Source organism: Cygnus atratus, chromosome 1 (genome assembly GCF_013377495.2).
Source record: "Cygnus atratus isolate AKBS03 ecotype Queensland, Australia chromosome 1, CAtr_DNAZoo_HiC_assembly, whole genome shotgun sequence".
Lineage (NCBI taxonomy): Eukaryota > Metazoa > Chordata > Aves > Anseriformes > Anatidae > Cygnus > Cygnus atratus.
The window spans coordinates 16,332,309-16,348,470 of record NC_066362.1 but is presented as its reverse complement, the minus strand read 5'-3'; the positions used below and the strand labels follow the sequence as shown (position 1 = coordinate 16,348,470).

The following is a 16,162-nucleotide window of genomic DNA, read 5'->3' as shown; positions in this document are numbered from 1 at the left end:
TCCTTGCTGAGGCCCAACTCGTCATCTTCCACCCAAATCCTGAGGATCATCAGTGGAAGTCCTAGTCTAGATGAGATCATAGATTTGATATACAGAAACTAAAGCCTTTGACAAATTCTGATCAGAAGTAATACACAATGTCGTTAACGGTGAAGGTATATAATCTGCAGGGTTATCTGCCCAAACTTCTGGTGGTTTTACCAGCCTTTGAAGTCATTAAATAGAGTCAGCATTTCCCTTTCTTAGGGAATATTTTAGCTCGGGTGAAGCCATGTTGTTGAGGCAGGACTCACCGGTTCTGTGGTTGTAGAAGCCAAAAGCATGAGAAGCTAATAAAATTAGTCCCTTTCATCCATGAAATGCAGCAGGATTCTGTGAAAACCCATCCAGAGCTCCACCTGCAGTGCTGCAGGTGGGAAAGGCAAGAGCCGGGAAGGCAGGAGAAACGTTGCTGTAGGGTTGTGCTGGCCTTATGTTCCTCCAGGTGCACCTAACGCTCCCTCAGCAGGACTTGGGCTGGCTGGTTGCAACCTTTCCTACACACCTAACGCCTCCTGGAAATCACTACAGGGCCGCCTGGCTGATATTTACTTTTTCTTGGTCCTGCTCTGACATGGCTGCAGAGCCCTTGCAGGTTTTGGTGGGTATAACAGGGGGTATCCGATCTGCCCTTGCAGAACAGGATATTTATTCGTGCAGATTTCAATTAGTAGTAATTGTTTTTGTTGATTTTTCTTTTTTTTTTCTGGTAAAGTGTAAGTGAAAAGTGATTAATACCTGAGAAAGGAAACCGGGGCTTGGCTGCAGAGCGACATTCCATTGTCTTGACACAAAATAACAAATAACTCGCCTCTAAAGCTGTGTCTCAGGAAATGAAAGTGTAAAGCAGTGAAAGTCATTTGGAGGTCATTGAAATGCGAAGTGTGTCCTGCTCCCCAGCCCCGAATCGCTCAGCTATCTGTAACAGCTCGGAGAAATCTCCTGCGCTGTTAGGCAAGCAGTGCGCCAGGCCAGTAGCGAAAGCTTTCCTGTCTTTCTCTCCCCTGCGTGCTTTTTGAAGCATTATTCCTGCAGAATTTGCAAACGACACCTGAAAATACCTGTTTTGGCAGCAATTTCGTATCTGCATATAAAATTAACTTTTTCAGAAGCGCTCCCCAGGGTCTTCACGCAGAGCGTGGCGTTACGGACCGGGCCTCCAAGTCAAAACCAAGCAGAGCTCAAGGCCTGGGTCCTCTTCTCCCCCTGGCTGGGTCTCGGCTGTGTGGCTTCACCCAGGGCTTTGGGCTTTCTGGCCCTGGCAGACCTGGTACCAGGCAGCCCTCCGTGAGCCTGGTTAGCTCGAGCTGCCCGCCACCTCCACACCACGCAACTCCTCAGAGGTTTAGGGGCACCTCCCCAAATGGTGATTTTCAGCTCCTCTGAAAGCTGAGGAGGTGGGAGGGTGGCACAGTCTGAAGGGTCTTTATTCATCAGGCCTTGAGGACTGCTGGAGAGCTTGCTGTGCAGGCCGGCCAGCTGAGCTCTTCTGCAAAGCCAGCTTCAGGGACAGGGGACGTGTGGCAGGGGTACCAAGGGACATTCAGCGGTGGGGGCAGTTGGTTCTGGTTTCGCTGATGCTGTGGCACTGCATGATTTCCTTCAGGTTTGACAGGTTTGCGCTCCTGCCATTAGAGTTGCACCTGCAGTTACAACCATTTCCCATCCCCAAACACCGTTTTGTGCTCTTGTGTTTCAGAGCAAATATACTGTTCTTTCAGAAAATGCCCCTGCGCCTTTTATTGTTGCAAAGGAGCGTTTTCACCCTCTCTTCTGTTTTGGAGGGGGTGAAACACCGATTTAGCATGGCACGCTGTTTCTAGCAGAGTCATCGAAATGGCACCTCAGGAATTTGGTGCAAGGGCTTTGAAGTGCACTGCTATCTCCATTTAATCACACACTAAATCTACAGTAACTCGCTGATTCACGGTGAACTTTCAGGTATTTTGCGTCTGTCTGTGGAGTGAGGGGAAGCAGGGCTTTGCAATTACCCGGGCACTCAGGGGGTCTGGGAGACCCTCACCAAGAAGAGCTGGGGGCAGCCCACGCAGCAGTGTGGGACCCCTGGGATGGACCCAGCTGTGTCCCCGTCACCCACACGGAGCTGCAGCACGCTTGGCAAGGTGTCCCCAGGGACAAGGCTAAGGGGAAGGAGTTGGCTGGCATGTCGTGCTATTTCTAGGTGTTTCCTGCACTCTGAGAGCAATAACGTTTGCATCCTGGATGCAAAATTAAGGTATAAAAAATGCTGTATCTATATAAAGCCAAAAATGTTTGGGAGTAGTGTTCTGGCATAGGGACAAGTGGCGATTGAGGAAGGGTTTGCTGAAGTGGGAGAGGAGAGCACGTGAAGGAGAGCAAAGCTGCAGGAGACACGTGTGGAAGGGAGGGAGGAAGGAAAAAGCAGAAAAAGGGTTCAGAGAGCAGGAGGGGGCAGAGGAAAGGGGCAGTCCAGGGAGGAGGAAAGGGCCATGGAGGACAGACAAGGGGGCCTGCAGCAGAGCAACACAGTGGTTGGTGTCTTCCACGCGGCAAGCTGGATGTTGTCGGAGGGGTGGGCAAGGTCTCTTGGCAGCCAAAACAGGTCCTTGCTGCCTCGCTGCTTCAGCATCAAAGAGCTGAGGAGCATCTAGTAATACAAATAGGAGAATAAAATTTCCATTTCAGACTGGGAAGTCTCCTTCTTCCCATCAGCACTGCAGCTGACATGGCCAAAATGAGTCAAATCCAAGAGCCTGCCCTTGGCAGGAGCTGTATGCTCTTCGTGAAGATGCTGGTTACACCGTGGAGTAAAGGTGCACTGCTGGATGCTGTGTGCAGGTACCCGTGGCTTTTCACAGCTCTGCCGCGAAACACCGTGCCATTGCCACGTGGTGGGACATGCCTGGTGGGATGGGAAGGCTGCTCCCCATCCCTGCTGTACCGCCAGGAGAGCAGCAGCTTGTTGGGCACCACCACTCACCTTAGCTTCTGGATGCAGCCAGGAAGGAGATAACAAATCAGTCTAGCAAAACTTGCTCGGCTTTGTTGCCCAGCCTGGATCCGGGCTACCGGTGTTGCTGGGAGTTTGTCTAGGAAAAGGAACTGGTCTGGTGGCTTTTCAGGATTTGCATTTTTGACTCACTGATGGGAAGCTTTGGGGTTTTCCTTTTCACTGTCACAGGCTCTCATGTTTCTCTACAGACTTGAGCCAAGTTTGTATAAAGAAATGCCATTAAAATATTCAGGGAGTAAAGGGGATACATACATCAAAGGAAGAAGGGTTTTATGTGAAATGATGCAGCCTGCTTTTCCCTGGTGACTAATCAGGAGGGATCCAGTGGATGTGTGTAAGAGATTTTCTGTTCTTCACACCAGCTAATTTTAAAGTTGCTTTGGAAATCTCTAGGGGGAAACTTGAAAAAAAGCAGAGATTAACATTAATGGTGTCTCTTAATCTAGCCTAATTTGGAGTTTCCCGACTGATCAGAAAAGTTCACATCCCGGCACTAAGCTTCTGTGGCAATTCCTAGCCTCTCCTCCCTGCATTGCCTGCTGCTGCCTGATGCGTTTGTTTTTTTCCTGCTTGTTTATTTATTTATCTTCCTCGTGGGGGCTGGACTCGGGCCGCTGGCCCAGGCAGGCCATGGCGGCAGGCGGTTAATGAGCTTTTTGACCACTGAAGCAGCACGGCATCGCCTGGGAATCAGAGAGGCTCGCTCCCTTCCAGGCGCTGGATAGCGGAGCAGGGGCCGGAGGGTTAATGAAGGAGCCGGGGGGCTGGCGGGCTGCCTAATGAGCTCCAGGGAGCCAGCGAGGGGGGACAGACCCGACAGCAGCATCCCTCCTGCCACTGGCTCCATTTTCCCCCATTATGGCTGTAGCTGGAGGCTCTGGGACGAAAAAAGCCCCAGAGGGTGTGAGCGTGAGGTGCTCTGCACTGAGCACCACCGGGTTTTGGGGGCTGAACCAGCACGTTAGCAATGCAGAGGAGTGTTGTTTTGTATTAAAAATAGCTAGGAAACAGATTCTTTTTAACCTTTAACCACTCCTAACAGTCAATAAATCATTAGCTACTGATTAACAAAAACAGAAGGGTAACTTATTGTCCAGTAAGCAAACTCTTGGAAACACTGAAAGGCTGGCACTGACTTCAGGATGGCTTTTCTTTTTACAGATTTGGACTTATTTAAAGACAAACAAGGCAAGCTCTGCATATTAAGCCATGGCACACAAAGCATTTGGATAAAAGACCAGCTTTCTAAAACAGATTTTTTTTATGTGTACAGTGAGCTAAGGAAGGGCAGTACTTACAGCACGGGGACATATCTGTCCTCTGAGAAAAACAGGTCTCCTGATGCCAAGCATTGCTAGATCAGTGGGGTCTCGCTTTCGAGAGTTCCTATTGTGTTCTCAAATTCTTGGCCACATTTACAGATTGCTACTGAGTCCTCTCCTCTGCTGTCAGCTCCTTCAATAGTCTCAATGGGGTGGCTGAAGCAGACGGAAGTAATCGTGGCTGAGGCTCGGACCAGAGAGCACAGCTTAGAGTCTCAGTACAGGAAATATCCATGAAGTTGGAACACTCCCCTGTAGGTGACAAAAATGCTCTAGTATCCCTCTTCCCATCCTTGCAAAAATTCAAATGGTAATTTTTTTGTGTGAGACTGGAACTAGGAATTTGGAAGATGTTCCTGGTGGATTAGAGATTTGTGAGACCCTCGGGAAAGCCCTAGTATCTTGCGGATTAACTAATACAAGGTGAGATCCAGACACTTAATCCTCATTGCTGCAGCTGATTAACTAAACAAACATTTGCACTTTGCAATATTTTTACATCTACAGTATCTAGTCTGGCTTAATTAAAAATAAATTGACCAAAGATTGGACTATTTGCTTAAATCTCTCCAACATTTTGCATCATGGCTTTTGAAAAAAAGTATTACTTATAATATAAAAATATAATTGTTAAGTATATAAGACAAGGCTTCCATTATCCATTAATCTGTATGTCTTTTCCATTCACTATGCATTATTAGATCATCTGTATCCTTAATAAGTAACTCTGTGGGCTCCAGCAGTTTAAATATTTACTTTAAAATAACAGAAGATCCAAATGAAACCGAGATGAATCAGAATATCTCTGTGATATTTTAAGTGGAATGGGAGTAGGTTTGTGCAGTAGATGCACAAACTCTAAACAGATGTGTTTTGATGACCTTCTCTCCTCTCTCCGGTCTCCATTTATACAAAGCAAGTTCACAGATGAAGCTTCCCAGCATTTTACACGCACCTGTGAGAATCTGCGTGTTTCTTTCTGTTGAAATTGTGGGAGAAAGTCAAAACAGTTCATTGTTCCGTCCTTGGGTTTCACTAAAATCAGATTTGGCATCTCTAGTGAAATATCTTTGGGGTGGCGTTCTCTCGCTCCGCCACCAACTGCAACCACAGGAAATCCCCCAGGTGGCCATGTCAGCAGCCAAGGGACTTGCATCACCTTCGCAGCTTGAGAAGGTTGTCCCTCCAGGTCACCACTGAGGCCAGAAGATGTGTGGGACATCTCACGGTTAACTCTGCTCTGGTTGGGAAGGATGCTGCAGTTTTCAAGACATCCCGGGACACTGTCATTCCTGTGACTTTGGGCCTGGGAGAATGCCATGCATTAGACCTAAAATTTGAGATTACCCACCCATAGATCAGAACTGCTAATCTCCTTCCTGAAAGCTTGGAGAAAGTTAAGTTTCATGTTGTTGTTTACAATTTTATGTACTTATTGCCATAATTTGAGAAACATAAATATGGTTCATCTTGTTTTAAAGAAAAAGAGAAACGTAGGGGCTTCCTTCATGTGTCAGGGCCCTGCTTCTTTCACTTTGACAAAAGACTCTGTATGTAGTTGAGAAGCAAGCATAGGTGTCAATGCAGCAGATTTTAATATGGGATGCCCTGGCTATACATACAGGCAGGCCTAGAGGTGAAGACATATGAGGAGCAGCTGAGGTCCCTGGGTTTGTTCAGCCCAGAGCAGAGCAGGCCGAGGGGAGGCCTCATGGCAGCCTGCAGCTCCCTCACGAGGGGAGCGGAGGGGCAGGCGCTGAGCTCTGCTCTCTGGGGACAGCGACAGGACCCGAGGGAACGGCACGGAGCTGGGACAGGGGAGGGTCAGGCTGGGTGTTAGGGAAAGGTTCTGCACCCAGAGGGTGGTCGGGCACTGGGACAGGCTCCCCAGGGCAGTGGGCACAGCACCGAGCTGCTGGAGTTTAAGAAACATTTGGACAACGCCCTCGGACACATGCGGGCCCAGGCGTTGGACTCTGTGTCCCTTCCCACAAGGATATTCTCTGATTCTATGATTCTATACACTGAATGTTTGAAGAATCATTACATACGTGATGGTGATAAAATTCTGCAACACTCAGGGTTGCCTTTTTTTTTTTCCCCCAGTCCAGGAGGAGTACATTTCTTTCATAGTTTGTTTAAGTGAGACCCAGTTCTCTCTCTGGCACTGTTTGGTTCCTCTGCTTGCTACTTGCTTTTACAGCATGTGGTCTTTGAAGTTTGAATCCCAACCTCTTTCTGGACAAGTGCTAAATTAAAAGGCAGTCTTTAGGGGTAGGCAGCACAAGGTAAATTTTCAGGTCCATGAGCAGGAACTTAGTTACATGACTTGCATTGCTATTAATGGGGGTCATGCTGGTAAATTCCTGTACACCACACTGAACATTTACTCATGAGTGCAGAACTGGCACAGCTAATGAAACTTGCCTTTTCGGGGGCATGGTGCTTCAGGAGATGAGTCTGACAGGCAGAAAGGACTGCTAAGTACCCAGATGAAAGTCTGGCTTTTAATTCCTTGAACATATTTCCAGAAAATAATAGTGTGAATTAATGCTGGTTTGTGTTAGCTGTTCCTACTGTTTGGGATCAGTCTTGCTCCAGTTGTATTGCACAGAAGCAAAGCTCGTGCCTGAAATGTAAATATTTGTACTGTCATTTAGTGTTGGGAATTCACTTTCTTGTGCATTTTCCAAGTATTAATTACTATGATTTATTTTCTTACAACCATAGGTCAGTCCTCTGCTAACACCAGCTCCTATAACCACAAACAAGTTCTTTTTTATCATTTTTGCCCCTGATACTCTCCCAAAGATGACCCCTCTGATGGCTGGGCATCACCTGGTGATTTCCAGCCTATGTTACTCAAAGGCATATTTTACCCATTTGTTCTTGTACCGTGTCCATTGCAGTGATAGTCTTCTCGGTTCCAAAACCCTTCCTCAGCCTTTACTTTGCATCTGCTCTAGTTTGAAGTTATTTTTAATAAAAGAATTCAAAATTATCCACAACATTCTCTGCTATTCATTGTCATAAAATTTGCCTAATACCCGTCCTTGCAACAACTCACTGTTGCATTGCCTCTTACATTTTAATCGCTCCATGGTTCATAATTGTTTTGTAGCCAATTAATACAGTTAATTCTTGCATACTTTTCATCATTTATAGCTGACGATCTCTAAGCTTACAGTAGAAATTCTTGTCATTAGATCCCAAGTTTCGTAATGTGTGATTAATTCTCTTTCTAGGACTCAGATATTCAAAGTGATTCTTTTTTTTTTTTATGCATGATACTCTAAATATCCTTTCAATTACCAAAAAAAATGTACATTTAGTATTAATCAAAATATTAAATGAATAAAATCAGTTTCATGATTCAGTACTGCAGGAACTCCTAACTTAGGCTCCATCCATTCCAGCTTTTTATTTTTATTCACATTACTTAAGTTATAAAGTATTCCCTAAGCTAGGGGCTGAAAAGATGAGTGGTGTAGTACTTGTTACATATAAACGAAAAAAAAAAGTCCAGCTCACATGAAATCACTCAGAGAATCTCTTTCCTTTCCCAGCAACATATTCTTGAATTTCTGGCCCTTTCTATCAAATGGGTCTTTTAACATGGTCAGAAAATTATGACATGTTTGAACTAAGGGTGGTTTGAACTGCATGCGGGTCTGTTTTTGTTCACTTGAATAACCCATTTACTTTGCTTCATCTTGTGGTTCTGTGTGGTCATCAGATGCCAGAGGCCTGCACTGCAGTTACCAGTCAACATCTAGAGAAAAGCTTTGCAATTTTGATGTTACATAAAAGCAGAAAAAAATCCATTTGCCACTGCAACTACTTGACTGTGAAGGAGCAGCTGCAAACTGATGAGTCTCATCAGGTTGCAGTCTTGATTAACGTTGGGCAGATCCCCCCTGCTGCGAGAATAAATACCCTCCCTTTGTCAAGGCTCCAATGTAAGAAACAATAGATTATTTCAGTGAAGCAAGAGAACATGAATGTTAATCAAATCATTCCTCTGAATGAATAGAAGTAGCACCCAGAATGTAAACATTTTAATTTTGGAAGGGAAAGTTTGCCCGTCGGCTAGTTGATTTTTTAAGTATTTTTTCATTTGCTTTGAAAAGCTGCTCTCTAACATTTCCATCATTGCATACAATAATATTTTCAGCACTGCAACTACGTATGCTTCCTGTCTTTCCAAGCTAGGCAGCAACAAAGGGAGTATTGGAAAAATAAAATCTGCCTTAATATCAATTAGGAGGGGTCAAAACCTTATACTGTATAACGGCCAGACTGTGTGTTCACATTAGGTAGAGGAAATGGAAAATGCTTTCCAACTGGAATCAACACCAGGAAATATCCTTTTAAAAATTTTTTATACATTAGGATAATTACCCTTAAAAATAAATCTGTATCTCTTTACAGTGATGACATGATTTTAAGTATTTTAATAAATTTCTGTGTGTACAACTGAAGCAGTAAGAATAGGTTTTTATCCCCTTGCTGCTTCCCTGTTTGCTCTAGAAATAAGGGATTTCAGTACGCAATTGAGCTGTATGTGTTTTGAAGTGAGTGTACAGCAAACTAGAGTGTAATGCCTAGCCATCTTCCATTTTCATATGGTTACAAGCTTTGTTGATCAACACATGATAAAAATATCTCTTGGCTTTTGGTTATGCTGCATGTCTGGGTCAGATCTTGGTGATTTCACTCCTGTGAGGTGTCCCTTTGTCCATAGAGGAACAGCAGCAAAGGCAGGGAAGTTCAGCTCATTGCTTCTCTTTCGCCTAAAAAGTCCTGAGAGAACCCGTACCAGTGGTCGATTAGGACTCTGAAGCTCTCTACAAACACTAAACATGACAGAGTTTTCTTATACAATTTCTTAGCTCTTCACTAAGGCTATTACACTGCTGTATATACGTATATGCTGTATATACATATGTGCTGTATATACGTGGTCCCTTTTTTAACCGTAGCGGTGCATCTCTCCACCAGAGAGGTGGCAGCTGTTGAGCTTCTGGTTAGCAGATGTGCTCTCCCATCAGTCATGCTGGGGTAAAGCTTGTGCCCCTCCACTGGGAAATTAAGGGATGTGTACCAGCGATGAAGGATGTGCTTGTGGTGGAGGTGATTGGGTTTGGATTCTCGGTCCCATAGGCTTCCCTATCTGTTGCAATCACTGAATTTCCTTCGGATGACTGGTCCCTCCCACTCATCGGACAACCTTTTACTACGGCCTTATTTTGGAACCCGCGCTCAGTTTCTGGTGGCTCTGGCATAGTATCCCCTTCAGGGAAAACCTGGTTTAAGTGAGGATGACCTCCCTTGTGGTATTACATCACTTTACATCTTCATGTCTTCAGGCAGAAACAATGTTAAAAATGAAGTGCCTTCATTCACTTGAGGCGAAGAGCTGCAAAATGAACAGAATTTATTAGAGTTTGTTGAGCAGAAGTAAGAAAGCACCCTTTTGAAGTGATTTGGGCCAAAGTGGTTCAGTAGTGGCAAAGACTGAGGCCACTTCTGACCATGCTGTGTATCACATGGGGCATGGATGAACCCTATAAAGTCATCCGTCTGTTGTGTTTTTTTCTTGCCTCGATTTCATAGGTCAACTTAGCTTCTGCTGCTTCATTTACACATGTTGTGGTTTAGCCCGGCTGGCAGCTAACCACCACACAGCCGTTCGCTCACCCTCCCCCCTCCCTCTCTGGGATGGGGGAGAGAAACGGGAAAGTGAAGCCTGTGAGCTGAGATAAAGACAGTTTATTAAGACAGGAAAAATAATAACAATAATAATAATAGTATTAATAATAATAATGTGTACGAAATAAGTGATGCACAATGCAATTGCTCACCACCCGTTGACTGATGCCCAGCCTATCCCCGAGCAGCCGGCCCCCCCACCCCGGCTAGCCACCCCTATATATTGTTCAGCATGACGTGAGATGGTATGGAATACCCCTTTGGCCAGTTTGGGTCAGCTGTCCTGGGTCTGTCCCCTCCCAGCTCCTGCTGCACCCCCAGCCTGCTCGCTAGCAGGACAGAGCGAGAAGCTGAAAAGTCCTTGGCTTGGTGTAAGCACTGCTCTACAACAATTAAAACATCAGCATGTTATCAGCGCTCTTCTCATTCTAATCCAAAACATAGCACCCTGCCAGCTACTAGGAGGAAAATTAACTCTGTCCTAACTGAAACCAGGACAACACATCTTATTTTAGTCCCTTTGTGAGAGTAAGAAGTATGTTGTTGAGCTGGCTGAACCAGCGTTTAAATCCTGTGTGTATATAGCGCTGTGTGACATGTGCCATTTGCTTCTTGAAGCCCAACATTGGGCGATTAGGAATTCCCCACGGGCCTTCGGGAGAGAAGGTGGCAGTGGTGACTGTGGATGACTGCGACACAGCGGTGGCCGTGCGCTTCGGGAGCCTCATCGGAAACTACACCTGTGCTGCCCAGGGGACTCAGACTGGCTCAAAGAAGTAAGGATTTCCTATATCCATGTTTTCCACTCATTCTGTTCTTCCAAGGGAGAGTCCACAATACAAGGTTAACTGCCAAACAAATTAAGTTAGAAAAAGGGATACAACTTAACAAGAAAAAATTACAAGTTTTAGTTCAGCAAATGAAATTTGGTGGAGGCTACTGCAAGTGTTGGCACACTGGGTGGAATGCACGATTTCACGTAGATACAGACATGTGCCTAAATTACTTGTAAAATGCATCAAAAAGAACTGCAAAAACAGTGTGGATGGCCTCCCAGAATTATCTACTCAGTATGAACATTCAGGGAGCAGGGCAAATAAAATGTTACACATTATTAGGAAGGGGATTGCTGAAGAGCTTATTACTTACATCATTTAAGTTAACAGTCCTATCTTCAAAGGAGATAGAAATAAAGGAGGCACAGAAAAAATCATTCAGTATTAAAAAAAAAAAAAAAAAAAAAGCTCTCCTGTGAGGAAAGACCAAAAAATATTATTACTGTTGAGTCTGAAGAGGAGATGGATAGCAAGCAACATAGTAGGTGTATAAAATAATGAATGATAGCAGAAAGGCCATTGATATGCATATGCTGTTCTAAAATCCTAAGAGGGGGTAACATCATAAAAATTAAGGGTAATTCAAACTGACCAAATGATAAACTTTTTATACACTGTGGAGTCGGTCAGCAGAACCTACTTCCACCAAATGTTATGAAGACTAAGATCTTCAGAAGATTTTAAAAAGGGTTGGCACTGTAGAGTAATGAAGTCACTATATTAAAATCTACAGCACCTCAGCCCTTTCGCTGCAGACTGTAAGCCAGCTCTTGGATCACTGGAGTCAGAAAGAACTGTCCCATGGCTGCACATTTTCCCATAATTTTCTTTTTCTTCCACATTTTCATTTTCTTCCTCTGCTATTAGAAGCAGGTCATTGGATTCTATATGCATCCACCAACTCCTAAATTACAGGTTATGGTGTTTCTGCACTGTCACTGAGATCAGCTGTTTTACCAGAAGGTCACTTGATCAGCTCTGAAAGCGCTGATGTAGCACAGGGAGTTGTGTGGCAACACGAGTAAACTCACCATCTCCGATGTGCTTATGGAAACAGTAGGATAAGGAAGAAAACCAAACAAATTGTGTGCAGGAAATAGTGACCCATTTCTTTGTTTCTTCAGATCTTTGGACCTGACTGGCCCTCTTTTGCTTGGTGGGGTCCCAAACTTGCCAGAAGATTTCCCGGTGCACAACAGGCAGTTTATCGGCTGCATGAGGAACCTCTCTATTGACAGCAAGCCGATCGACATGGCCAGCTACATCGCCAATAATGGGACGCTGCCAGGTATGAACAACCAAGAACCTAAAAAGTCAACAGGAGAAAGCTCTCTGCCATAGCTGTATATAAAAAAGCATTTCAGCATTTCAAGGGGCCCCCTCACTGGCATAGCTTCAGCCAGACCTGCTCAACACACCTTATTTGTTTGATTAAGGTGCGGTCAGTGCCTGTGCCAAGGACACACACAGTAGCCTGTGGCATAGCGCACACTTAAAGGATTAAGTGGCATGCAGAAAAGGACTGGGCTTGTTTAAACCTTCTGCATCATTATGAGTTTCACTCAGGAATTTGCACAGGGAATTTACTCCTCTTATGTTTTTTTTTTTTTTTAATTACCTTTTCAATGTTACTTTGCTCTGAAAGCCAATGGGATTAGTTCACGAAAAAGGCAATGTTTGTAATGATTATTTCATAAATTAAGTTTATCCTGTAAGTCAAATTCTGCAGTCCTTCAAATGTGAAGCCTGCTTCATGCAGCAGCCTGTTGGAGTTTCTGGTTTGGTTTCTAGTCTCTGGATCAATGATGAGGGTTAGCTCCTATACAAAATGCTCTCATCAACATAAAAATGTCTCTTACACAGAAGAATGGCAAGTCCTTTCCTCCCACCCTGCTGCAGGTCCATGTAAGACCTAAATTTTGGTTCTTGTAGATATGTTGCACAGATCATGGATTAAGAAGGAAGTTGTGGCATAAGCTTAAATTTACTATTTTGTTTTGGAGCTTTTTTTTTTAACATTCATGTCTCTAATGTTAATTAAACACAATTTTTTATCTTGTGGAAATATACATCAGGAAGGGCATGACAAAAGAAATGTTTTCTTTAGGATGGATTTCTTTTTCCTCATTTCAAAGCATGTTCCCACATGGTCTAAAACATTGACCTACAATAGTGTTACTCCTCTGTGTAACACTACACGCTGGTTTCTTGGTTACATGACAGTAAACTGAGAATCATGGTGCTGAGTCACAGCGCTGGTCTACCTGGCTGTCTCCAGCAGTGGTGGCCAGATATGTGCCCCAAATTTTCTCTTACCACCCAGAGATTTACAGCTCAGTGACTGTATTGAATAGCCATTGATAGATTTGTCTTTATGAATGTTACACTTGCCCAGCTCATGAAAACTTTTGCCATCCACACTTTGCTTCACTGACTTCAAATATATTTAAAAAAATAAATGAAACGCTGTAGTGGTTGTGTCTGCTTTTTGCAAAGAAACTCAGACACAGTCAATCATCCAGAGCCCTTTTTTCGCTAAAGCCACGCAAAGTAACCATTTTCCTGAATTCCAGGCTGTGCAGCACAGAGGAACTATTGCGAAGCCAACTGGTGCCAGAACGGAGGCACGTGCGTCAACAAGTGGAACACCTACATCTGCGAGTGCCCCGTACGGTACGGGGGGAAGAACTGCGAGCAAGGTAGGACGCAGGGGCCCCTTGTGTGAAGTCCTGTGCACACGTCTCGTTACCAGCCATTGACATCTCAGAGCATGTATGTCCAGCTGTGATGTTTAAGGGATAGGTAACAGAAGATTGCAATTGAGACTGAAAATCACCTCTTGTCTATTTGAAATGATCGTGAGATCACCTCTACAGTAAATATGATAGCTGACTTACTGTCATGAGTAACAGCAGCTTTCATTGATTTATTTACAAGACCAAAGGAGTTCCACAGCACTTGGCAGTATTTAGTAATTTGTTTATAGTAAAAATGCCTGATCCTAAGCCCCCTTAAATCACTGGAAAGAATCCTGTTGATTTTATTAGGCTTTGACTCAGACCGGGGTTGAATGTGCATTTTTAATCACCACTTCCTTGGCAAGAAGGCCGTCTCTGCTGAGCACCAGCACTTTCAGTTTTACTGGGTTTTTCTTTGATTGAATACATTGTGTGCGTGTGTGTAAAACCTCATTAATATGGGATGCGGAAGGAGCTGCAGGTGTGTTTTATAGGGCATCAAGAACTCGCAGGTAGTTTCTTCCCAAGGAAACGAGGAGGAGCCTGCATGAGGGGAACCGTGGGGTCAGTGCCACAGTGGGCTGCCCGCTCTAAGGCAGCACCACCACGTCTGGTGGAGGGTCACTCTTCTGGAGTCCCTTACACTGGAGGCTTACAAGAAAGACAGCCTGCTTCAACTAGACATGACTTTCCAAGAAACAGAAGGACAAATTCTGGCCATGCTTGCTCTGAGGCTTATATGGTAGGCTTTCATTTCCATTTTCCCCCTTATACACTTAGAATCATAGAATCATTTTGGTTGGAAAAGACCCTCAAGATCATCCAGTCCAACCATCACCTAACACTACCAAGTTCACCAGAAAACCACATCCCTAAGCACTACATCCACACATCTCTTAAATACTTCCAGGGTTGGCAACTCCATCTAGAATAGTTTATAGCATGAGCAAGGATTTGTTCTTTTGGTGTATCTACCCCGAAACAGACATTCTTGATTACTGTACAGGACATGGACCCTGGAATAGCAGGTCTCCAACCTGAGCTGCACATGCCACAATGTTTGCAAACCGCTTCAGCACACCATGCCTCACCCAGAGAGCCAGAACTAGACGGTTGAAATTGTTCTCACCTTGACTGAGAAGCAGCAGCCTAGGAGGAGAGGGCTGCAGGCAGAGCACACAGTTGGCTTTCTGACTTAGAAATGAGGGTCTGCAGGGTGAGGGGTGGGGGAAAGGGATGCTGGATGCCTCTTCCTATCTACCACCTCACGCAGAGCCTAGAGCTACTATTACTGCCACCAGCTGCAGACCTGCTTTCTGTAGAAGCTCCTCAAATATTTTGAGCTCTCCAGGTTTGTATGAAGATCTGATTTTCCCATGTGTCTCATGTCAAGTGTCTTCGTTAGTGAAGTTCTGGTGTTCCCTTCATGAGTCATGTAGTACTTGATGAGTTGGTGTCTCTGGTGCAAACCCACACTGATGTCTCCTGAGAGGATGCCAGGGCCTGACTCTGCTGTGGCCTGTGCCGGAGTAAATGGGGAGTAGTGCTACCACATGCCAGTTATTTTATTTCTTCTGTCGTCCTCTTAGATTTGAACAGGAAATTCAGTGCTGTGCAGACCTGCACGTTTTCCTTGTCATTCTGTAACCCCTTATTCTTGCTGATGCCTCAATTTATTTCCCTAATACTTTGAGGGCAGCAGGCCGCTTGCTTCTTTGATGATTTTGTGGGGCAAAATGTCCCAAAGGAAAAATCACAAAACAAGGAAAAATGAATTTTTCTGATACGTGACCAAAATTTCAGGAGCATGAAGGTAAAGTCAGGAGGAATCACTGATGTACAATGCTTCTGGCCTTCAGATTGCTCATTTGGGTGCTCAGATATGACCAATGGTCCTAATAATATTAGCTATTATTAGGCAGCTATTTTGAAAAAAAAAAAGTTGTAGCTAACATATTACATTCTTGTGTAGGAGTGATTGGCTGATGCATTTCCTAAGTTGCTCTGGCAGTGCTAGATCTGCATCAGGCTCACCGTGAGCAATGGCTTTGGCAGGGCAAGAATCCAACTTCTTCAATTGCCTGCTTTTCAGAAACTGGTTATTTTATGTTGTGCCTTTGAGGAGTGCCTCCTGCAATAGCATTTCCCATCTTCGGGGGGGTCTGGGCATTGCTGTGAAGCCAATAATAACTCAATACTCTTTGCAGGCAGAAGACCACCAAGCACCCAGCCCTCCCTGCAGCCCCTCGGTCCCAGGCACGGGGAAAGGCCAGAGGTGGGGTGAGGCCAGAGGCCAAAGCTCTGGGGGACAGGGATTTCTGTTTTAGAAGCAGGGGAAGGTGCGCCCTGGCCCCAGGGAACGGAGGGGAACTGGGAGAAGGTGTGGGAAGGGAATGGTGTCTGCAAGCACCCTAAGTCACCATCGGCTTCCATCAGGAAGCACTTCTTTACTGACCGAGCACTAGCACAGGCTACCCAGAGAACCTGTGGAGTCTCCTCCTTGGAGACCTTCAGAAGCCG

General features: G+C 44.9%; 1 protein-coding gene across 1 annotated transcript in view; it reads left to right on the top strand.

The window, feature by feature from the left end:
• CELSR1 (cadherin EGF LAG seven-pass G-type receptor 1) overlaps nucleotides 1–16,162 on the top strand; it is a 165,965-nt gene that overhangs the window by 105,068 nt on the left and 44,735 nt on the right. The window contains 3 exon segments of the mRNA XM_050708099.1: nucleotides 10,687–10,844; nucleotides 12,029–12,192; nucleotides 13,478–13,603. Of these exon segments, the coding sequence (XP_050564056.1) occupies nucleotides 10,687–10,844; nucleotides 12,029–12,192; nucleotides 13,478–13,603 (448 nt within the window).